The sequence below is a fragment of the Mobula hypostoma genome (assembly GCF_963921235.1).
Source record: "Mobula hypostoma chromosome 27 unlocalized genomic scaffold, sMobHyp1.1 SUPER_27_unloc_1, whole genome shotgun sequence".
Taxonomy (NCBI): Eukaryota; Metazoa; Chordata; class Chondrichthyes; order Myliobatiformes; family Myliobatidae; genus Mobula; species Mobula hypostoma.
In genome coordinates, this window is record NW_026948157.1 from 78,474 (window position 1) to 103,563 (window position 25,090).

Below are 25,090 nucleotides of genomic sequence, written 5' to 3' on the forward strand. Positions count from 1 at the left end.
GCGTCCAAGATATCCTGCAGTGGGAGGGAGCCAGAGGTCATGATACATATTGGTACCAATGACATAGGTAGGAAAAGGGAAGAGCTCCTGAAAAAAGACAGGGAGTTAGGAAGAAAGTTGAGAAGCAGGACTGCATAGGTAGTAATCTCGGGATTACTGCCTGTGAGTACAGGAATAGAATGAGGTGGAGGATAAATGCTTGGCTGAGGGATTGGAGTAGGGGGCAGGGATTCAGATTTCTGGATCATTGGGACCTCTTTTGGGGCAGGTGTGACCTGTACAAAAAGGACGGGTTGCACTTGAATCCCAGGGGGACCAATATCCTGGCAGGGAGGTTTGTTAAGGCTACTGGGGAGCGTTTAAGCTAGAAATGTTGGGGGGTGGGAACCAAACTGAAGAGACTGGGGAAGAGGCGGTTGGCACACAAATAGAGAAAGCTTGGAGACAGTGTCTGGGGGAGGATAGGCAGGTGATAGAGAAGGGATGCGCTCAGACGGACAGTTTGAGATAATGTCCATTTTAATGCAAGGAGTATTGTGAACAAAGTGGATGAGCTTAGAGCGTAGATCAGTAGTTGGAGCTATGATGTGGTGGCCATTACAGAGACTTGAATGGCTCAGGGGCAGGAATGGTTACTTCAAGTACCCAGTTTTAGATGTTTCAGAAAGGACAGGGAGGGAGGCAAAAGAGGTGGGGGCGAGGCACTGTTGATCAGAGATAGTGTCACGGCTGCAGAAAAGGTGGACGTCATGGAGGGATTATCTACCGAGTCTCTGGGGGTGGAGGTTAGGAACAGGAAAGGGTCAATAACTTTATTGGGTGTTTTTTATAGGCCGCCCAATAGTAACAGGGATATCGAGGAGCATTTAGGGAAACAGATCCTGGAAAGGTATAATAGTAACAGAGTTGTCATGATGGGAGATTTTAATTTCCCGAATATCGATTGATATTTCCCTAGAGCAAGGGGTTTAGATGGGGTGGAGTTTGTTAGGTGTGTTCGGGAAGGTTTCTTGACACAATATGTAGATAAGCCTACAAGAGGAGAGACTGTACTTGATTTGGTATTGGGAAATGAACCTGGTCAGGTGTCAGGTCGCTCAGTGGGAGAGCATTTTGGAGGTAGTGATCATAATTTTATCTCCTTTGGAGAGAGATAGGAATAGACAAGTTAGAAAAGCATTTAATTGGAGTAAGGGGAATTATGAGGCTATCAGGCAGGAACTTGGAAGCCTAAATTGGGAACAGATGTTCTCAGGGAAAAGTACGGAAGAAATGTGGCAAATGTTCAGGGGATATTTGTGTGGAGTTCAGTATAGGTACGTTCCAATGAGACAGGTAAGTTATGGTAGGGTACAGGAACCGTGGTGTACAAAGGCTGTAGTAAATCTAGTCAAGAAGAAAAGAAAAGTTTATAACATGTTCAGAGAGCTAGGTAGTGTTAGAGATCGAGAAGATTATAAGGCTAACAGGAAGGAGCTTAAGAAGGAAATTAGGAGAGCCAGAAGGGGCCATGAGAAGTCCTTGGCAGGCAGGATTAAGGAAAATCCCAAAGCACTTTACAAGTATGTGAAGTGCAAGAGGATAAGATGTGAAAGAATAGGACCTGTCGAGTGTGACAGTGGGAAAGTGTGCATGGAACCAGAGGAAATAGCAGAGCTACTTAAGTATTCACTATGGAAAAGGACCTTGGTGATTGTAGTGATGACTTGCAGCAGACTGAAAAGCTTGGGCATGTAGATATTAAGAAAGAGGATGTGCTGGAGCTTTTGGAAAGCATCTAGTTGGATAAGTCACCAGGACCAGATGAGATGTACCCGAGGCTGCTGTGGGAGGCGAGAGAGGAGATTGCTGAGCCTCTGGCGATGATCTTTGAATCATCAATGGGAATGGGAGAGGTTCCGGAGGATTGGAGTGTTGCGGATGTTGTTCCCTTATTCAAGAAAGGGAGTAGAGATAGCCCAGGAAATTATAGACCAGTGAGTCTTACTTCAGTGGTTGGTAAGTTGATGGAGAAGATCCTGAGAGGTAGGATTTATGAACATTTGGAGATGTATAATATGATTAGGAATAATCAGCATGGTTTTGTCAAGGGCAGGTCGTGCCTTAGGAGCCTGATTGAATTTTTTGAGGATGTGACTAAACACATTGATGAAGGAAGAGCAGTAGATGTAGTGTATATGGATTTCAGCAAGGCATTTGATAAGGTACCACATGCAAGGCTTATTGAGAAAGTAAGAAGGCATGGGATCCAAGGGGACATTGCTTTCTGGATCCAGAACTGGCTTGCCCACAGAAGGCAAAAGTGTGGCTGCACACGAGTCATATTCTGCACGGAGGTCAGTGACCAATGGAGTGCCTCAGGGATCTGATCCGGGGCCCTTACTCTTCGTGATTTTTATAAATGACCTGGATGAGGAAGTGGAGGGATGAGTTAGTAAGTTTGTTGATGACACAAAAGTTGGAGGTGTTGTGGATAGTGTGGAGGGCTGTCAGAGGTTACAGCGGGACATTGATAGGATGCAAAATTGGGCTGAGAAGTGGCAGATGGAATTCAATCCAAATAAGTGTGAAGTGGTTCATTTTGGTAGGTGAAATATGATGGCAGAATATTGTATTAATGGTAAGACTCTTGGCAGTGTGGAGTATCAGAGGGATCTTGGGGTCGGAGTCCAGAGGACGCTCAAAGCAGCTGCGCAGGTTGATTCTGTGGTAAGAAGGCATACAGTGTATTGGCCTTCATTAATTATGGAATTGCATTTAGGAGTTGAGAGGTAATGTTGCGGCTATATTGGACCCTGGTCCGACCCCACTTGGAGTACTGTGCTCAGTTCTGGTCGCCTCACTACGGGAAGGATGTAGAAGCCATAGAAAGGGTGCAGAGGAGATTTACAAGGATGTTGCCTGGATTGGGGAGCATGCCTTATGAAAACAGGTTGAGTGAACTCAGCCTTTTCTCCTTGGAGTGATGGAGGATGAGAGGTGACCTGATAGAGGTGTATAAGATGATGAGATGGTGCATTGATCGTGTGGATAGTCAGAGGCTTTTTCTCAGGGCTGAAATGTCTGTCACGAGAGTGCACAGTTTTAAGGGCCGTTATTCCTTCTCTAATGTTCGGAGACTATTAAATGTTATATATTCATCCTTTTCTAAGACTCCCCAATGTGTTGTCTCTCTCGATGCTGAAACGGCATTTGACTGAGTTGAATGGAAATACTTATTTAACGTTTTAGAGAAATTCAGCTTTGGTATTAATTTTAATAAGTGGATCAGAATGATATATAAAAGCTCTATTGCTACTGTTATTACCAATAGTTGCTGATCTTTTTTTCGGCTTTCGTGGGGTACGAGACAAGGATGTCCGTTAAGTCCCTTGTTATTTAATTTGGTGCTGGAACCCTTGGCTATTGCACTTCGTGAAGCTAAAGATATCCATGGAATTTTCATAAATGGGACTATTCATAAGATCTCCCTTTATGCTGACGATCTCTTAGTTTATATTTTGAATCCTGAAGAATCCATTCCTAGTTTATTGAAACTATTAAACGAATTTGGAAAGTTTTTGGGATATAAACTAAACCTTCATAAAAGTGAATTGTTTCCCCTAAATGATTCTGCTTCTATATATGATGACATTCCTTTTAGAGTTATGGACTCTTAAATATTTAGGTATTATTACTAAAAATCATAAAGCTAATTTGGTTCCTTTAGTGGATTTTATGAAGCAATTATTTTGTAGATGGAATCCACTTACACTTTCGTTCGCTGGCCAAATTCATGCAGTTAAAATGATGATTTTACCGAAATTTTTATTTGTGTTTCAAAATATCTTTTTTTTAAACTAAGAAGTTTTTTGATCAGATTGACTCTATCATTTCATCTTTTGTTTGGAATAATAAAAGACCAAGAATTGGTAATATCATTTACAAAAAATTAAAAAAGAATAGATGTCTTGCTTTGCTTAATTTAAGAATGTATTATTGGGCTGTTAATATACGTTATATGTGTTTTTGGTTATATTGGGCTGATAAAAATGAATGACCACCTTGGGCTGATTTGGAATTGAAAGCTGTGAAACAGTTTCACTTAACCTCGTTATTTGGAGTTTCTCTACCTGTACAACTGGCCAAAATTGCTAATTTAAATTTATATCCTGTGATAAAGCAGTCATTACGAATTTGGTTCCAGTTTCATAATTTTTTTAATCTCAAAAAATTTAAACTTTTTAGTTTAATTGATCGAAATTTATTTCGTTAAGTGAACCTACCTTTCTTCTTTGGAGGAATAAAGGAGTTTATTCCTTCATGGATCTGTTCCAAGATGGCTGATTGATGTCTTTTGAGCAATTAGTAACTAAATACTCCCTCTCATATTCACATTTCCTGCAATATCTTCAGGTCAGACGCTTCTCACAAGAATATTTAAATAATTTCCATATATACAGGATTCTGACCTGTTAGATATTATTTTAGAAATGAACCCTTTAGTGAAAGGTTTTATTGGGAAAAATTATAATTTATTGTTGCAACAGCACAATTACCCTTCACTTAAGATTAAGCAAGATTGGGAGAGAGAGCTTAACATGACCTTGATAAGAGGATTGGTTGAGGATTTTGAAGTTGGTTAACTCTTCGATCATTGCCAGTCACAGTTTAATTCAATTTAAGATTGTACACTGTTACTATTTGACAAAGGAGAGGCTGTTTAAATGTTTCCTAATGTTGATAGTCAGTAAAACCGAGACAGCTACATCGACACATTTGTTTTGGTGGTGTTCTGTATTGAAACATTTTTGGAAATCTATTTTCTCTACAATTTCAAAAGTTTTAAAAATTAATTTACAACCTAATAAACTGACAGTTTTGTTTGGTATAATCCTTCAATATATTTATGGTATTTCAACATGTAATTGCATTCATTACATTATTGGCCAGAAGGGCTATTTTGTTGAAATGGAAAGATGCTTCTGCTCCTACTTTGATACAGTGGTTCTCTCAGGTGATGCTATGTCTTAGTTTGGAGGAAATCAGAAGTCGAACTTTTGATCCTCGATTTGATTTTGAGAAAAGGTGGGGTTCATTTGCCCGCTACTATCATCTGATTTGAGTTAATTAATATGGTTTCCTTCTGATTTTTGTTTAAATGGATTTGAGTTGGCAGATTGCTGTTTGTCTTTTATGGAAGCTTGTGACATATAGCTCTGGGGTTGTGCTCCCAATGGGGTCTTTTTTCGTTCTTTTTTTTAGTTAATAGGGGTTTTTTCTCTTAGTAGGGGTTCTTTTTTTTTCTTTTTTTTCTTTCAAAAAAATATTCTTAACACTTTTTCTTATTATTATTGATATATTGCTTAGCTTTGTTAATCCATTATTTGCTAATTTAATTCTTCATTATACATATTGACATATTGACTTGATTACCTTAATGTATTTTTTGTTGATCTTTAATAATAATTAATAAAAAAGAGTTTAAAAAATGTAAAATAGAGGTGTATAAGATGATGAGAGGCATTGATCGTGTGGATAGTCAGAGGCTTTTTCCCAGGGCTGAAATGGTTGCTGCAAGAGGACACAAGTTTAAGGTGCTGGAGATGTCAGGGGTAAAGTTTTTTTTTAAAAACACAGAGAATGGTGAGTGCGTGGAATGGGCTGCCGGCAACGGTGGTGGAGGCGGATATGGTAGGGTTTAGTCATAAATGTTCATCAGGTTAAGTAATGTCCTTAAGAAAATAAAATACAGCACATATTACCAGTCTGGCAAGCACTTTGAAGACACAGCTGATTCTGGGTGCTTTGTGAATTAGCTGCATTTTTAAGTTTTTTGTTTGAAGTTTATTTTCAATTTCTGTTCAAATGCAGCAGCTGCAATCTCAGGTTGGATGGAAGTTGGATTAATTGCGGAAGGTGATTATTTGAGGTCTTGTGTGTGTTGTCCATCTTTTTTAGAAATTGCACGTTGAAGGACACAACTTTTACAGAGCATGCTGTGTGAAGGGCTTGCAGCTTTATAAAACTGATTAGGCTTCACTTGGAGTATTTGCAGTCCTGGTCACTCAATTACAGGATGTGGAGGTTTTGGTGAGTGCAGAAAATGATCACCAGGATGCTGCCAGAATTAGCGAGTATATGCTATAGGGAGTGGTTGGACAAACTTGGATTATTTTCTCTGGAGTATGGATGCCTGAAGGACAACTTAATAGTCAAATCAGATGGTCAGACTCTTTCTCCTTTGGTGGAAATATCTAATACTCAAGGAATAGCTTTCAGAAGAAAGTGGAGATGAGGTAAGAGGAGAGGCATGGGGCTTTATGTAGTGGTAACTGTCTGGAATGTGTTGCCAGGGGATGATGGTGAAAGTTGATAATGACGTTTAACAGACTTCTATAAGGATGCATGATGTATTGGGAATAGAGGGATTATGGAGAAGGGACAAGTTTCATTTGGCATCTTGATTGGCACACACACGAGCTAAAAGGGCTGTACAGGTGGTGTCCTTTACTTTCAAATACAAAAAAAGCATGTGGAATGCAGGAAATAATTATGTGGAGAGAGGATATTTTGGAGTAAATGTTGATAGTTAATTTATTCTATGATTCTCTCTACCTGCAGTATCTTCATGACAATAATATTACTCACAGAGATCTTAAGCCTGAAAATGTGTTGCTCAAAAGCAATGAGGAGAACTGCCTTCTTAAGGTAAGGATTGGAGCCTATGTTGAGAGAACTAACATTATGAATATTAAGAGCATCTTGTTATTAAGAAGTTGCAATAATATTTTGTAGAGGTAAGATGGTGCTTAGACAAATGTCCCTATTGGACAAATTACATGGTGAGTATGTGAAATTCTACTTGATTTTGGGCTTCCACCCTTTTAAAATTCCAAATGGTGAGCCACATTCTCTAACTAGTTGCTTTCTGAGATGACCAGTGTGTGACTAATTCTGAACTGTATTTCAATTCCACTACCTATGCCATGCATAATGTGTAAATAGAAGCCACTCTTCCAAAGGTTCTGACCATTAAACATACCCACCTCCAGTTCACAAATGCATTTTCTTTATATTCTCTGATTATGCTGAGCAAGTTGAAATCATCCATTGCTTCCCCAACCTGCATTTCTTTCCTGCAACACACATAAAAGTTGCTGGTGAACGCAGCAGGCCAGGCAGCATCTCTAGGAAGAGGTGCAGTCGACGTTTCAGGCTGAGACCCTTCGTCAGGACTAACTGAAGGGTCTCAGCCTGAAACGTCGACTGCATCTCTTCCTAGAGATGCTGCCTGGCCTGCTGCGTTCACCAGCAACTTTTATGTGTGTTGCTTGAATTTCTAGCATCTGCAGAATTCCTGTTGTTTGCATTTCCTTCCTTCCTGTTTCTTGCTGATGATTTATTTTGTTGCTTTCTGTGTTGATCTCAGTTTTGTTGTACTGTTTCTGTGAACTGGCTTGGTGTTGTATATACACTGATGGTTCAAATTTAATTGGCATTGGACCGTACATGAATACCCATGAATGCAGCCAAACGAAATAGCATTACTCCAGGGCCAAGGTGCAAAACACAGTACCAACAGTCACAGACAGCACAAGGTACATATTGCACATATAAGATATCAGTAAAATACAGTCACATAAAAAATTAGTTCAAGACCCCAAGTCCATTAATGTTGCAGCAGTCTGCAGTCGAACACAATAGAGCTTTGTCTTCTTTCGAGCGAACACTGGGATGGCTTGGATGCCACGCTACACTGCCTCGGGTGTAGTGCCCAGATTCTTGACGCCTCTCCTGGGCAACTGTAAACAGGCGACATCACAGCTTGAGGACGAGTCCTGACTACGACTAAGGCCTCACCATCCGCCAATAAATCAGTGAATTGAATCTACAGCATCCCACATTTGCAATGTCATCAGGGTCTTGTGATCACAAAAAGGCAACTAAGAGGGTTCCGGTAACGTCATCGTCCAGAATAAAATAATAGCTCCTCTGGAAAAGCTCTTATTTTGCCCCGTTAAACTGCCAAATACAAGATCTCTCGAAAATATCTGAATTGGTAAGGGGGACAAGAATGGGGAAAAGGAACGGAGATAAAAAGAAGCATCACTGCGGAGCCTGTGGAGAAGGGGGGTGCAACGAGCGGTTCTCCTACACGAGCGCGTGGTAGCGAGGCTGATGCTGGGCCTCGTTCAGGCAAAGCGGCAAATTTAATAAAAATTCTGGAAGAGATACGGGAATTCCAAAAAGACATAAAGCAGCAACTGAATGATATCAAGTCAGAGCTCACCAACGTTAATCAAAAAACAGTGGTGACAGAGACACAAATTGAAAAGATGGAAGATCGAGTTCAAGATGTGGAATGGATGCTAAGTAAGATGATGAAAGTGTTAAATCAACAAGAAAATAAACTACTCGACCAAGAAGAAAGGTCACGACGGAAGAATATCAGGATATATAATGCTTCCGAAGGAGCGGAGGTGTTGTCTATGGTGGAGTTTGTAGAAAAGTTACTACGGGACACGCTGGAGATTCCCTCGACTATGGAACTTGACATTGAGAGAGTACTCTGCGCGCTCGTCCCGAGGCCTTCTGGAGACAGGGAAGGTAAACTGTGGTCAATAGTGATTAGATTCCTTCGGTACAAAACCAAAGCAGAGATTCTCCGCAAGGCCTGGGGAAAGAAGAAGGTATTTTTGAATGAGAAATTAATATATTTTTTGATCAAGATGCTTACCAGGAGCATATTGGAGTCAATGATGTTGTCATCTACCTGCTGAACAGAACCTACTCCCATTTGGATAAACTGGGCAGCACTGTGAGGATCATGGTTTTTGATCTCTCAAGTGCCTTCAATACCGTACAGCCCTCATTGCTGGGGGTAAAGCTCTGTTCAATGCAGGTTGGCACTTCCATTGTATCCTGGATAGTGGACCATCTGAGTGACAAACCACAGTTTGTGCGGCTTCAGAGCTGTGTGTCAGACATGGCTATAAGTAGCACTTGGGCCCCACAGGGGACTGTATTGGCTCCCTCGCTGTTTATCCTGTATACCTCGGACTTCAGAAACAACATTGTCATCTGCAAAAATTCCAGAGGACACAGCCTCAGAATAAAGGGGCATCCTTTTAGAATGAAGATGAGGAGGAATATTTTTAGCCAGACAGTAGTGAATCTGTAGAATTCATTGCCAAAGGCAGCTGTGGAGGCCAAGTCATGGGCATATTTAAAGCAGGGGTTGATAGATTCTTGATTAGTTAGGGCATAAAGGGATACATTGAGAAAACAGGTGATTGGGGCTGAAGGAAAATGGATCAGCCATGATGAAATCGCGGAGGAGACGCAGTGGGCCAAATTGCCGAATCTGCTATTTTATCTCCATCTTATGGTAATTATCCAGAAAATCTTTGGTTGGTCTGGCATTAATGCAGTATCTCTACATGCTGCTCTACTCCTCATACAAATTGCTTAAAAACTTTAATTCCCTACACAGAAATCTTTGGTACTCTTAAGTCTGAAGCATCTTTGCCTCGTCTCTAAGCACTAATCATTCTGCAGGGATATTACAGTGGTTTATTTTTATAGGTGATTTAACATGGCAGATGGAGAATTTAAAGTTGTTTTAAAAAGTCGAAATGAAAAGTTAGGGTTTTTAAATTTACATGAAATTAGAGGACTTCATTTTTTTTTAAAAACTCATCTGATTCATTGACTTTCAGGGAAAGAAATCCTTACCTCATCTGCCCAATTTCTTGGACACATCAATGTGATTAATTCTTAACTGTCAACAGCAAGCAGCATTGTTGAACAAAAGAAGCAATAAGGATAAGTTATAAATGCTAGTGATGTCCACAGTCTGTGAGTGAATTTTTTTTAAGTTATATTGACATGTAATTTTCAGATCCAGGGACAAAGCAGATGTTCAAACCAGTTTACCATTCTATTTAGGATATTTGAAAGCCAGGTACAAGCTAGCTGTGTTTATGAAATACAGCTCCTCATAGTATTCCTCATTTTGAATCCATAATTACAAAACAAAGATTTGAGAGATTATTAGTCCATTGCCCAGTTGAGTTTAATTTTTAGAATGGGATCTTTTCCTCTCTCTCTTCTCAAGATTACAGATTTTGGTTTATCAAAGATCGTAGGAGAAGCCTCACTGATGAAGACGTTATGTGGAACACCCACCTATCTAGCTCCAGAGGTGCTGTTGGGTGCTGGAGCAGGCTCCTATTCTAAAGCAGTGGATTGCTGGAGCCTTGGAGTTATACTTTTCATTTGGTAGGTAACTTGACTTTTACTAAAAATTATCAATGGAAACTGGCTTTCCGAAAGTAAGTGATATTGAAGTAAACAAAAGTATTGGGTTTCTATGAATAAGTAGTCTGTTGAAAGTAATATGTTGCATATGGTTTGGATCATAAGATCTTGGGAGCAGAATTGGGCCATTTGGCCCATCAAGTCAGCTCTGCCATTCAATCATAGCTGATCCTTTTTTTTCCCTCCTCAGCCCCACTCCCCGGCCTTCTCCCTGTAACCTTTAATGCCGTGTCTAATCAAGAACCTATCAAGCTCTGCCTTAAAAATACCCAATGACCTGGCCTCCATAGCTGCTTGTGCTAACAAATTCCACAAATTCACCACCCTCTGGCTAAAGAAGTTTCTCCACATCTGTTTTAAATGGATGCCCCTCAATCCTGAGGCTGTGCCCTTTTATCCTTGATTTCCCTTACCATGAGAAACATCCTTTCCACATCTTCTCTGTGTAGGCCTTTCAACATTTGAAATGTTTCAATGAGATATCCCCCTCAACCTTCTAAATTCCAGCAAGTCCAGACAGAGATCTATCAAACGTTCCTTATATGATAACTCTTTCATTCCCAGAATCATCCTTGTGAACTTCCTCTGAACCTTCACCAATGCCAGCACATCTTAGATGAGCCCAAACATGTTCACAATACTCAAGGTGAGGTGAGGCCTTATAAACATCCTTGTTCTTGTATTCGAGACCACTTGAAATGAATACTAACATTGCATTTGCCTTCCTCACCGCTGACTGTACCTGCAAGTTAAACTTTAGGGTGTTCTGCACAAGGACTCCCAAGTCACTTTGCATCTCAGATTTTTGGATTTTCTCATTGTATCGGAGGGATAGGATACCGCCTGGGTGGGAGGCATGGCTCTGCTGGTAAAGAATGGCGTCAAATCAGTAGAAAGATGTGACATAGGATCGGAAGGTGTTGAATCCTTGTGGGTTGAGTTAAGAAACTGCAAGGGTAAAAGGATCCTGATGGTAGTCATATTCAGGCCTCCCAACAGAAGCTGGGATGTGGACCTCCGATTACAACAGGAAATGGAAAAGATGTGTCAAAGAGCAATGTTTTGATAGTCATGAGAGATTTTAACATGCAGATCGATTGAGGAAAATCATTGGTAATGGATTTTAAGAGAATGAGTTTGTTGAATGCCTAAGAGATGACTTTTTAGAGCAGTTTGTCATTGAACCTACTGGGGGATCAGCCATACTGGATTGGGTGTTGTATAATGAACTGGAGGTGATTAGGGAGCAGCGATCACAATATGATTGAGTTCAACTTGAAATTTGATAGCGAGAAAGTGAAGTCTGACATAGCAGTATTCAGTGGAGCAAAGGAAATTGCAGTGGTATGAGAGGGGAGTTGGGCAAATGGAAGGAAATGCTGGCAGGGATGACAGCTGAGCAACAATGGTGTGAGTTTCTGGGGGGAAATGACAAAGGTACAGGATAGATGCATTCCAAAAGTAAAGAAATACTCAAATGGCAAAATAATACAACTGTGGCTGACAAGGGAGGTCAAAGGTTCAATTTAAAGTCAGAGAAATGTGTACAATATACAAACCCCATTTCCAGAAAAGTTGGGATATTTTCCAAAATGCAATAAAAACTAAAATCTGTGATATGTTAATTCACGTGACCCTTTATTTAACTGAAAAAAGTACAAAGAAAAGATTTTCAATAGTTTTACTGACCAACTTAATTGTATTTTGTAAACATACACAAATTTAGAATTTGATGGCTGCAACACACTCAACAAAGCTTGGAACAGAGTTAAAATAAGATTGAAAAGTGCACAGAATATTCAAGTAACACTGGTTTGGAAGACTCCACATTAAGCAGGCTAATTGGTAGCAGGTGAGGTATCATGACTGGGTATAAAAGTAGCGTCCATCAAAGGCTCAGTCTTTGCAAACAAGGATGGGTCATGACTCACCCCTTTGTGCCAAAATTCGTGAGAGAATTGTTAGTTCAAAAGGAACATTTCTGAACGCAAGATTGCAGAGAATTTAGGTCTTTCGACATCTACAGTACATAATATTGTGAAAAGATTCAGAGACATCTCAGTGCGTAAAGGGCAAGGTCAGAAACGACTGTTGAATGCACGTGATCTTCGAGCCCTCAGGCAGCACGACCTAAGAAACTGTCATGCTACTGTGACGATTATAGCCACCTGGGCTCAGGAGTACTTCAGAAAACCATTGTCACTCAACACAGTCCATCGCTGCATCCAGAAATGCAACTTGAAACTGTATTACGCAAGGAGGAAACCATGCATCAACTCTATGCAGAAATGCCGGCGAGTTCTCTGGGCACAAGCTCATCTCAGATAGACCGAAAGACTGTGGAACCGTGTGCTGTGGTCAGGTGAGTCCACATTTCAACTAGTTTTCGGAAAAAACAGGCGTCGAGTTCTCCATCCCAAAGATGAAAACGACCATCCAGATTGTTATCAGAGAAAGGTGCAAAAGCCAGCATCTGTGATAGTCATAGTCATACTTTATTGATCCCGGGGGAAATTGTTTTTCGTTACCCTTGCATAATAAATAATAAATAGCAATAGTAATCTTACTATTAGAACATAGAACATAGAATAGTACAGCACAGTACAGGCCCTTCGGCCCACAATGTTGTGCCGACCCTCAAACCCTGCCTCCCATATAAGCCCCCACCTTAGATTCCTCCATATACCTGTCTAGTAGTCTCTTAAACTTCACTAGTGTATCTGCCTCCACCATTGACTCAGGCAGTGCATTCCACGCACCAACCACTCTCTGAGTAAAAAACCTTCCTCTAATATCCCCCTTGAACTTCCCACCCCTTCCCTTAAAGCCATGTCCTCTTGTATTGAGCAGTGGTGCCCTGGGGAAGAGGCGCTGGCTATCCACTCTATCTATTCCTCTTATTATCTTGTACACATCTATCATGTCTCCTCTCATCCTCCTTCTCTCCAAAGAGTAAAGCCCTAGCTCCCTTGATCTCTGATCATAATGCATACTTTCTAAACCAGGCAGCATCCTGGTAAATCTCCTCTGTACCCTTTCCAATGCTTCCACATCCTTCCTATAGTGAGGTGACCGGAACTGGACACAATACTCCAAGAGGCGCTGGCTATCCACTCTATCTATTCCTCTTAACCAGAGTTTTATAGAGTTGCATCATTACATCGCGACTCTTAAACTCTATCCCTCGACTTATGAAAGCTAACACCCCATAAGCTTTCTTAACTACTCTATCCACCTGTGAGGCAACTTTGAGGGATCTGTGGACATGAACCCCGAGATCCCTCTGCTCCTCCACACTACCAAGTATCCTGCCATTTACTTTGTACTCTGCCTTGGAGTTTGTCCTTCCAAAGTGTACCACCTCACACTTCTCCGGGTTGAACTCCATCTGCCACTTCTCAGCCCACTTCTGCATCCTATCAATGTCTCTCTGCAAGCTTTGAAAATCCTCTACACTATCTACAACACCACCAACCTTTGTGTCATCTGCAAACTTGCCAACCCACCCTTCTACCCCCACATCCAGGTCATTAATAAAAATCACGAAAAGTAAAGGTCCCAGAACAGATCCTTGTGGGACACCACTAGTCACAATCCTCCAATCTGAATGTACTCCCTCCACCACCACCCTCTGCCTTCTGCAGGCAAGCCAATTCTGAATCCACCTGCCCAAACTTCCCTGGATCCCATGCCTTCTAACTTTCTGAATAAGCCTACCGTGTGGAACCTTGGAAAATGCCTTACCGAAATCCATATAGATCACATCCACTGCACTACCCTCATCTATATGCCCGGTCACCTCCTCAAAGAACTCTATCAGTCTTGTTAGACACGATCTGCCCTTTACAAAGCAATGCTGACTGTCCCTGATCAGACCATGATTCTCTAAATGCCTATAGATCCTACCTCTAAGAGTCTTTTCCAACAGCTTTCCCACCACAGACGTAAGGCTCACTGGTCTATAATTACCTGGACTATCCCTACTACCTTTTTTGAACAAGGGGACAACATTCGCCTCCCTCCAATCCTCCGGTACCATTCCCGTGGACAACGAGGACATAAAGATCCTAGCCAGAGGCTCAGCAATCTCTTCTCTCGCCTCGTGGAGCAGCCTGGGGAATATTCCATCAGGCCCCAAGGACTTATCTGTCCTAATGTATTTTAACAACTTCAACACCTCCTCTCCCTTAATATCAGCATGCTCCAGAACATCAACCTCACTCATATTGTCCTCACCATCATCAAATTCCCTCTCATTGGTGAATACCGAAGAGAAGTATTCATTGAGGACCTGGCTCACTTCCACAGCCTCCAGGCACATCTTCCCACCTTTATCTCTAATCGGTCCTACCTTCACTCCTGTCATCCTTTTTTTCTTCACATAATTGAAGAATGCCTTGGGGTTTTCCTTTACCCTACTCGCCAAGGCCTTCTCATGCCCCCTTCTTGCTCTTCTCAGCCCCTTCTTAAGCTCCTTTCTTGCTTCCCTATATTCCTCAATAGACCCAGCTGATACTTGCTTCCTAAAGCTCATGTATGCTGCCGCCTTCCTCCTGACTAGATTTTCCACCTCACTTGTCACCCATGGTTCCTTCACCCTACCATTCTTTATCTTCCTCACGGGACAAATTTATTCCTAACATCCTGCAAGAGATCTCAAAACATCGACCACATGTCCACAGTGCATTTCCCTGCAAAAACATCATCCCAATTCACACCTGCAAGTTCTAGCCTTATAGCCTCATAATTTGCCTTTCCCCAATTAAAAATTTTCCTGTCCTCTTTGCTTCTATCCTTTTCCATGATAATTATAAAGGCCAGGGAGCGGTGGTCACTGTCCTCCAGATGCTTACCCACTGAGAGATCTGTGACCTGACCCGGTTCATTACCTAATACTAGATCTAGTATGGCATTCCCCCTGGTCGGCCTGTCCACATACTGTGACAGGAATCCATCCTGGACACACTTAACAAATTCTGCCCCATCTAAATCCTTGGAATTAATCAGGTGCCAATCAATATTAGGGAAGTTAAAGTCACCCATGATAACAACCCTGTTATTTTTGCACCTTTCCAAAATCTGCCTCCCAATCTGCTCCTCTGTATCTCTGCTGCTACCAGGGGGCCTATAGAATACCCCCAGTAGAGTAACTGCTCCCTTCCTGTTCCTGACTTACACCCATATTGACTCAAAAGAGGATCCTGCTACATTACCCACCCTTTCTGTAGCTGTAATAGTATCCCTGACCAGTAATGCCACCCCTTCTCCCCTTTTTCTGCCTGATAGATAGTAAATAGTAATAGTAATAGAAAATAGTAATAAATAGTTACATAGTAATATGTAAATTATGCCAGTAAATTATGAAATGTCCAGGACCAGCCTATCAACTCAGGGTGTCTGACCCTCCAAGGGAGGAGTTGTAAAGTTTGATGGCCACAGGCAGGAATGACTTCCTATGACGCTCTGTGCTGCATCTCGGAGGAATGAGTCTCTGGCTGAATGTACTCCTGTGCCCACCCAGTACATTATGTAGTGGATGGGAGACATGGACCAAGATGGCATGCAACTTAGACAGCATCCTCTTTTCAGACACCACCGTGAGAGACTCCAGTTCCATCCCCACAACATCACTGGCCTTACGAATGAGGTTGTTGATACTGTTGGTGTCTGCTACCCTCAGCCTGCTGCCCCAGCACACAACAGCAAACATGATCGCACTGGCCACCACAGACTCATAGAACATCCTCAGCATCTTCCGGCAGATGTTAAACGACCTCAGTCTCCTCAGGAAATAGAGACGGCTCTGACCCTTTTTGTAGATCGCCTCAGTGTTCTTTGACCAGTCCAGTTTATTGTCAATTTGTATCCCCAGGTATTTGTAACCCTCCACCATGTCCACACTGACCCCCTGGATGCAAACAGGGGTCACCGGTACCTTAGCTCTCCTCAGGTCTACCACCAGCTCCTTAGTCTTTTTCACATTAAGCTGCAGATAATTCTGCTCACACCATGTGACAAAATTTCCTGCCGTAGCCCTGTACTCAACCTCATCTCCCTTGCTGATGCATCCAACTATGGCAGAGTCATCCGAAAACTTCTGAAAATGACAAGTTGAAGTCCGAGTTGTAAATGGTGAAGAGAAAGGGAGACAAGACAGTCCCCTGTGGAGCCCCAGTACTGCTGATCACTCTGTCAGACACACAGTGTTGAAAGCACATGTACTGTGGTCTGCCAGTCAGGTAATCAAGAATCCATGATACCAGGGAAGCATCCACCTGCATCGCTGTCAGCTTCTCCCCCAGCAGAGCAGGGCGGATGATGTTGAACACACTGGAGAAGTCAAAAAACATGACCCTCACAGTGCTCGCTGGCTTGTCCAGGTGGGTGTAGACATGGTTCAGCAGGTAGACGATGGCATCCTCAACTCCTAGTCGGGGCTGGTAGGTGAACTGGAGGGGATCTAAGTGTGGCCTGACCATAGGCCGGAGCAGCTCCAGAACAAGTCTCTCCAGGGTCTTCATGATGTGGGAAGTCAATGCCACCAGTCTGTAGTCACTGAGGCCGCTGGGGCGCGGCGTCTTCGGCACAGGGACAAGGCAGGATGTCTTCCACAGTACAGGAACCCTCCGGAGCCTCAGGCTCATGTTGAGTACATGGCGAAGTACTCCACATAGCTGAGGGGCACAGGCTTTGAGCACACTGGTACTGACACCATCCGGTCCTGCAGCCTTGTTTGGGTTGAGACGTTTCAGCTGCCTTCTCACCTGTTCAGCCATGAAGCCCACCGTGGTGGTTTTGTGTCGGGGAGGAGTATAGTCATGAGAGCAGGGTGGGGGACTGTGAGGAGGGGCAGGAGGAGAGAGTGGAATATGTGTTGGTTGGGGGCCGACAACAGATGGCTCGTGTGGGATGGGCAGGGGCCACAGTGTCAAATCTGTTAAAGAACAGGTTAAGTTCATTGGCCCTGTCCACACTGCCTTCCGCTCCTCTGTTGCTAGTTTGCCGCAACCCAGTGATGGTCCTCATCCCCCTGCAGACCTCTCTCATGTTGTTCTGCTGGAGTTTCCACTCAGGCTTCCTCCTGTACCTGTCTTTAGCCTCCCTGATCCTGGCTTTCAGGTCCCTCTGTTTTTCCCTCAGCTCCTCCCTATTTCCATCTCTAAACGCCCTCTTTTTAGCACTCAGGATGTCCTTAATGTCCTTTGTCACCCATGGCTTGTTATTTGAATAACAAAGGACAGTTCTTGTTGGAACATTGCAGTCCACACAGAAGTTAATGTAACCAGTGATGGTATGGGAGTGCGTCAGTGCCCACGGCATGGGTGAGTTGCATGTATGTGAAGGTACCATTGACTCTGAGGCATATATTAGGATTTTAGAGAGACATGTGTTGCCATCAAGCCAACGTCTCTTCCTGAGATGTCCATGCTTATTTCAGCAGGACAATGCCAGACCACATTCTGCACGGGCTACAACAGCGTGGCTTTGTAGACACAGAGTGCGTGTGCTTGACTGGCCTGCTGCCAGTCCAGATCTATCTCCTATTGAAAATGTATGGCACATCATGAAGAGGAGAATCAGACAACGGAGACCACGGACTGTTGAGCAGCTGAAGCCTTGTATCAAGCAAGAATGGACAAAATTTCCAATTGCAAGTCTACTACAATTAGTATCCTCAGTTCCAAAACGATTAAAAAGTGTTATTAAAAGGAAAGGTGATGTAACAAAATGGTAAACATGCCTCTGTCCCAACTTTTGTTGAGTGTGTTGCAGCCATCAAGTTCTAAATTTGTGTATGTTTACAAAGTACAATTAAGTTGGTCAGTAAAGCTATTGAAAACCTTTTCTTTGTACTTTTGCCAGTTAAGTAAAGGTTCACGTGAATTAACATATCACAGATTTTTGTTTTTATATATTTTGGAAAATATCCCAACTTTTCTGGAAATGAGGTTTGTACATCCTGAAATGCTTTTTCTTCGCAAAACATCCACGAAAACAGAGAGGTGCCCCAAAGAATGAATGAGAACCCCAAAGTACCCCCCCCAAGCTCCCCACTCCCGTGCGTAAGCGGCAGCAAGGCAACAATACCCCCTCCCCCCGGCAAAAAAAAGCGCACCCGCTACCGAGCAAAAGCATGAGCTAGGCAATAGCAAAGACACAGACCTTGAAGTTACTCCAAAGAATATCGCATTGCATTCGGCAACCCACAGGTTCTCTCTCTCCCTCATAAGGGAGAGGCTGGTGTCCCCCATTTTCACAGTGAGTGGAAGACATAACAACAACACGCTGGTTTAAGATGTTAAAAAGTTCGTTTCATCGCTTTTATGAGGTCTGTGCCCGAAGATTGCAAAGATCTCGGGTCTTCGGGCCCACAGCCTCCCCGACACACACATCTCGTGCAGTGACACCGACCCTCGATCCCACCCATTTCCAGAGACCCAAGATCTTGGGCTTCTAAATGTTGGGCCTCCTCTCACGCCGAACCCTTGGCATGCCAAACAACAGCTGGTCCTGAAACCCTGAAAACGGGTCCCATTCCCACAAAGAACCGAAGTCTGCATGTAACTCCAGATCAGGGTCTTCAAAAGAACCCTGAAAGGGAAAAATAGAGATATGAAAGATGGAAATAGAGTCGTTTCCGAAGATGCAAGTAAAGGAGTTGTCATTTAGTGCCATCTTAACTCCATCTGCAAGGTTAGAGCAATGGCTCATTGGTAGGAGGCAGCAAGTGAGAAGAACAGGATCCTTACAACACACATAAAAGTTGCTGGTGAACGCAGCAGGCCAGGCAGCATCTATAGAAAGAGGTACAGTCAACGATTCGGGCCGAGACCTTCGTCAAGACCAACTGAAAGAAGAGCTAGTAAGAGATTTGAAAGTGGGACGGGGAGGGGAGATCCAAAATGATAGGAGAAGACAGGAGGGGGAGGGATGGAGCCAAGAGCTGGACAGTTGATTGGCAAAAGGGATACGAGAGGATCAAGGGACAGGAGGCCCAGGGAGAAAGAAAGGGGGAGGGGGGAAGCCCAGAGGATGGGCAATAACGGATGGGGTGTGAGGGGGAGGTGGGGCATTAACAGAAGTTAGAGAAGTTAATGTTCATGCCATCAAGTTGGAGGCTACCCAGACGGAATATAAGGTGTTGTTCCTCCAACCTGAGTGTGGCTTCATCTTTACAGTAGAGGAGGCCATGGATAGACATATCAGAGTGAGAATGGGACATGGAATTAAAATGTGTGGCCACTGGGAGATCCTGCTTTCTCTGGTAACAGAGCGTAGGTGTTCAGCCAAACCGTCTCCCAGGCTGCGTCGGGTCTTGCCAATATATAGAAGGCCACATCAGGAGCACCAGATGCAGTATATCACCCCAGCCGACTCACAGGTGAAGTGTCGCCTCACCTGGAAGGACTGGGGCCCTGAATGGTGGTGAGGGAGGAAGTGTAAGAGCATGTGTAGCACTTGTTCCGCTTACAAGGATTAGTGCTGGGAGGGATGGGGGGGACGAATGGACAAGGGAGTCGCGTAGGGAGCGATCCCTGCGGAAAGCAGAGGGGGGCGGAGGGAAAGATGTGCTTAGTGGTGGGATCCCCTTGGAGGTGGCGGAAGTTACGGAGAATTATATGTTGGACCCGGAGGCTGGTGGGGTGGTAGGTGAGGATGGGGTGAGAGCAGTTGTGCATGAAATGGGAGAGATGCATTTGAGAGCAGAGTTGATGGTGGAGGAAGGGAAGGCCTTTCCTTTAAAGAAGGAGGGCATCTCCTTCGTCCTGGAATGAAAACCCTCATCCTGAGAGCAGATGCGGCGGAGATGGAGGAATTGCGAGAAAGGGGTGGCATTTTTGCATGAGACAGGGTGAGAAGAGGAATAGTCCAGATAGCTGTGAGAGTCTGTAGGCTTATAGTAGACATCCATAGATAAGCTGTCTCCAGAGGTAGAGATCTAGAAAGGGGAGGGAGGTGTCGGAAATGGACTAGGTAAGCTTGAGGGCAGGGTGAAAGTTGGAGGCAAAGGTAATGAAGTCAACGAGCTCAGCATGCGTGCAGGAAGCAGCGCCAATGCAGTCGTCGATGTAGCGAAGGAAACGTGGAGGACAGATAACAGTATAGGTTTGGAGCATGGATTGTTCCACAAAGCCAACAAAAAGGCAGGCATAGCTGGGACCCATACGGGTGCCCATGGCTACACCTTTAGTTTGGAGGAAGTGGGAGGAGCCAAAGGAGAAATTATTAAGAGCAAGGACTAATTCCGCCGAAGGAGAAATTAGGAGGAATAGAATCCTTTTCTGGTTGTCGACACAAAAGAGAGGGCATACAACAAAACAAAAATTAGTGGGAAGACAAAGGATTGGCAAGCTTTTAAAACCCTCACAGAGAGCAACTGAAAGAATCATTATGAGGGAAAAGATGAAATATGAAAGCAAGCTGGCAAACATTATCAAAGTAAAAGCTTTTTCAGGTATGAAAAAAGGAGATGAGGGTGGATATAGGACCAGAAGAAAATGAGGCCGGAGAAATAATAATGGGGGCCAAGGAGATGGCAGCTGAACTATTTTGCAGCAGAAAGGAAATTATAGACCAGTTAGCCTGACCTCAGTGGTTGGGAAGATGTTGGAGTCAATTGTTAAGGATGAGGTTATGGACTACTTGGTGACACAGGACAAGATAAAACAAAGCATGGTTTCCTTAAGGGAAAATCTTTCCTGATGAAATTGTTGGAATTCTTTGAGATCACAAGTAGGATAGATAAAGGGTGTGTAGTGGATGTTGTATATTTGGACTGTCAGAAGGCCTTTGACAAGGTGCCACACATGAGGCTGCTGACTAAATTGAGAGCCCATGGTATTACAGGAAAGTTACTGGCAAGGTTAGAGCATTGGCTGTTTGGTAGGAGGCGGCAAGTGAGAAGAAAAGGATACTTTTCTGGTCGGCTGCCAGTGACTAGTGGTGTTCCGCAGGGGTTGGTGTTGGGACCGCTTCTTTTTACGCTAAATAAAAAAAATCTGGCGCCAAGATCCGATGCTGTTGGCAGATCATCAACTCGGGGAAGGACGCTGTTTGGTCAGCCCAAAACCTGGTGGTCTACCAACACATGGAGATGTCCATGGCCGAATGCTGCTGGCTGGCACAGTCTCGCCTGCAAGAATATGTGCTGAGGGATGCACTCAAACTTGGTGCAGCCACCGCGAAGGCCCATTGGGGATGGAATACCTCACACTTGTCTGTATTAAACTCCATCTGCCATTTTTCAGCCCATTTTTCCGCCCATTTTTCCAGCTGGTCCAAGTCCCTCTGCAGGCTCTGAAAACCTTCCTCACTGTCCACTACACCTCCAATCTTTGTATCATCAGCAAATTTGCTGATCCAATTTACCACATTATCGTCCAGAGCATTGATATAGAGGACAAATAACAATGGACCCAGCACTGATCCCTGTGGCACACCATTAGTCACAGGCCTCCACTTAGAGAAGCAATCCTCCACTACCACTCTCTGACTTCTTCCATTGAGCCAATGTCTAATCCAATTTACTACCTCTCCATGTATACCTAGCGACTGAATCTTCCTAATTATCCTCCCATGCAGGACCTTGTCAAAGGCCTTACTGAAGTCCACGTAGACAACATTCACTGCCTTCCCTCCATCCACTTTCCTGGTAACCTCCTCGAAAAACTCTTAATAGATTGGTTAAGCATGACTTACCATGCACAAAGCCATTTTGACTCTCCCTAATAAGTCTCTGTCTATCCAAATACTTGTAGATCCTAACTCTTAGTACTCCTTCCAATAATTTACCTACTACCAACGTCAAACTTACCGGCCTATAATTTCCCAGATTACTTTTAGAGCCTTTTTTAAACAACAGAACAAAATGAGCTATCCTCCAATCCTCCAGCACCTCACCCGTAGATACCGACATTTTAAATATATCTGCCAGGGCCCCTGCAATTTCAACACTAGTCTCCTTCAAGGTCTGAAGGTAGAACATACAAGGTAAATGGTAGGGCACTGAGGAGTGCAGTAGAACAGAGGGATCTGGGAATACAGATACAAAATTCCCTAAAAGTGGCGTCACAGGTAGATAGGGTCGGAAAGAGAGCTTTTGGTACATTGGCCTTTATAAATCAAAGTATTGAGTATAAGAGCTGGAATGTTATGGTGAGGTGGTATGAGGCATTGGTGAGGCCGAATTTGGAGTGTTGTGTTTAGTTTTGGTCACCAAATTACAGGAAGGATATTAATAAGGTTGGAAGAGTGCAGAGAAGGTTTACAAGTATGTTGTCGGGACTGAGAAACTGAGTTACAGAGAAAGGTTGAATAGGTTAGGACTTTGTTCCCTGGAGCGTAGAAGAATGAGGGGAGATTTGATACAGGTATATAAAATTATGATGGGTCTAGATAGAGTGAATGCAAGCAGGCTTTTTCCACTGAGGCTAAGGGAGAAAAAAAACCAGAGGACATTGGTTAAGGATGAAGGGGAAAAAGTTTAAAGGAAACATTATGGGGGCTTCTTCATACAGAGAGTGATGGGAGTGTAGAATGAGCTGCCAGATGAAGTGGTAAATGCGGGCTCACTTTTAACATTTAAGAAAAACTTGGACAGGTACATGGGTGAGAGGTGTATGGAGGGATATGGTCCAGGTGCAGGTCAGTGGAACTAGGTAGAAAAATGGTTTGGCACAGCCAAGAAGGGCCAAAAGGCCTGTTTCTGTGCCATAATGTTCTATGGTTCTATATCAATGATGTTTGTTGACATACAAGGATTTCTAACTGGCTTTTTGCAACGTGGAATTTTGAAGAACATTGCTTTCTACTTGGCAAGTCTCAAAAAGAAATGATAGCTGGAAATGTCGAAGTCAGCTGGTCCTGATGAAGGGTCTCGGCCTGAAACGTCCACTGTACCTCTTCCTAGAGATGCTGCCTGGCCTTCTGCGTTCACCAGCAACTTTGATGTGTTTTGCTTGAATTTCCAGCATCTGCAGAATTCCTGTTGTTAGCTGGAAATTGTTGGTGTTTCCAGCAAATTATCTTTTTGTTGATTATTTAGCATTGAGAGCAGAAATGTGTTTGGTTTTAAATTATGTGCAAACTTGCCACTGGTATTGGAAGTGTTTATGAATTATGTACGTTTCCATTAGGATGGGTGGATATGTTTCTATAGATACTTGAAATCAACAGAGAGACAAGCGTGCATGTGCGTGCGTTCTCGCTCTCTCTGTCACTCGCACGTGCTCTCATCCCCCCCCCCCCACCCCCGGAAAAAGCAGTTAGTGCAAGTGATGCAGCCGAGCTCTATTTCAGCATTTAAGAGAAGTTTGGATAGGGCTATGGAGGGCTACGGAGAGCTATGGTCCCAGTGCTGGTCGGTTGGATTAGGCAGTTAAATGGTTCGGTGTGGGCTAGATGGGCCGAATGGCCTTTTTCTGTATTGTACTTTTCTATGACTCTTAAGTTCACATATGTAATTGGACTTTGGTTTTTGCACATGAGATGACCCAACTAGAAAGTGGTTTAAAATGTTCATGTTAATCATATTTGAGAATGAATATGCCTATGAGTAAAATTTACATGAATTTATTACAAAGCACGTTTTAAATTTGATCTGATTTCTAAAAGATTTTGTTTAATTAAATGGAGAATATAAAACCATTGTGCTTTCATTATCTTAAGACAGGCAATGTTCCTTTCAGTTTTACATATTAGTCCGAGTTTATTAATCTTGAATACGTGAAACTGCAACCCTCTGTGTAGAGAATATAAAAGATTCACAATGCTTCGAATGTAGAGCAGACTCCTAATCTCAGTTATGTGAACTCCTTGTTCTGAGAGGATGCCTTTATTCCTATATTCTATAGCTAGAGAAATGGCCTAACCTGTAATGGATTCTAATTTGAGCGGAAGAGTTGCTATGGCATTCTTTTTAAAATGCAGCTTCTCCGGTCAGAATGGAGAAGTCTGTCTCTTCCTCTCCAATGGATCACAGAATTTGGAGGATAATCAAGGGTCCATAAAATTTTGGTGTTGCACGCGAGCTAACTTTACTCCAGGTACTAGACTGAGGACCAATACACTTTTCCAAAAAAAATTGTATTTTTATCACATCGAGGATATTTTTTGCTCACACAGAGAAGTTTGATGATGGCAGATGTTTTATCTTGCTTAAGAATTGGTAACACTGATTATCGAAAGCAAAACTGTTTAGATGTCTCCTTTTGTTTTTCCTCTAGCTTGGCTGGGTATCCACCATTTAGTGATCAAAACAAGGAGATGGCACTGAGGGATCAAATTATAAAAGGTCATTACAAACTAATCCGTGACTGCTGGGTGAATGTCTCTGAAACAGGTAGGCACGAAATTTCAAAAGTCTTTGAAGTTTTTAACAGGAGTGAGGTGCTGGCAGACCTATGTTACTACCTTTGAGAAGATTGTACTGAGCCACCATATTGGAAAGTAGTTGGTGTTTTGCCTAAAGGAACAATGGGGTGTAATAATTTTACATTTTTGTTTGTCCTTTAGGCTTCAGCTTACATACCTATAAGATGGCAGAATACCGTTTTCTAGTGGTGATTAATATGTTCCAAATGGACTGTGGAATACATCTTGCTGTATTCAACTTGATTTTTACATAAAGGGTTCACAATCAAAAGGCATCAAGAAGGAAAGGAGTCCATTATTTTAATGTATCGATAGTTCTGCATGGGGAGAAGAAAATTCAATATTTACTGTTCTGACCTGTCTGTCGTTCTAGTGTACCAATTGTTTCAATACCTGAAATCTAAGTATCTCTTGC

The 25,090-nt window shown here is 43.0% G+C and overlaps 1 protein-coding gene across 3 annotated transcripts in view; it reads left to right on the forward strand.

The window, feature by feature from the left end:
- Positions 1-25,090, forward strand: part of chek2 (checkpoint kinase 2) — a 94,033-nt gene that overhangs the window by 58,488 nt on the left and 10,455 nt on the right. For all 3 annotated transcript variants that reach the window (XM_063039193.1, XM_063039195.1, XM_063039194.1), the window contains 3 exons: positions 6,604-6,690; positions 10,100-10,263; positions 24,528-24,643. In XM_063039193.1, the coding sequence (XP_062895263.1) occupies positions 6,604-6,690; positions 10,100-10,263; positions 24,528-24,643 (367 nt within the window). The remainder of the gene's footprint in view (positions 1-6,603; positions 6,691-10,099; positions 10,264-24,527; positions 24,644-25,090) is intronic.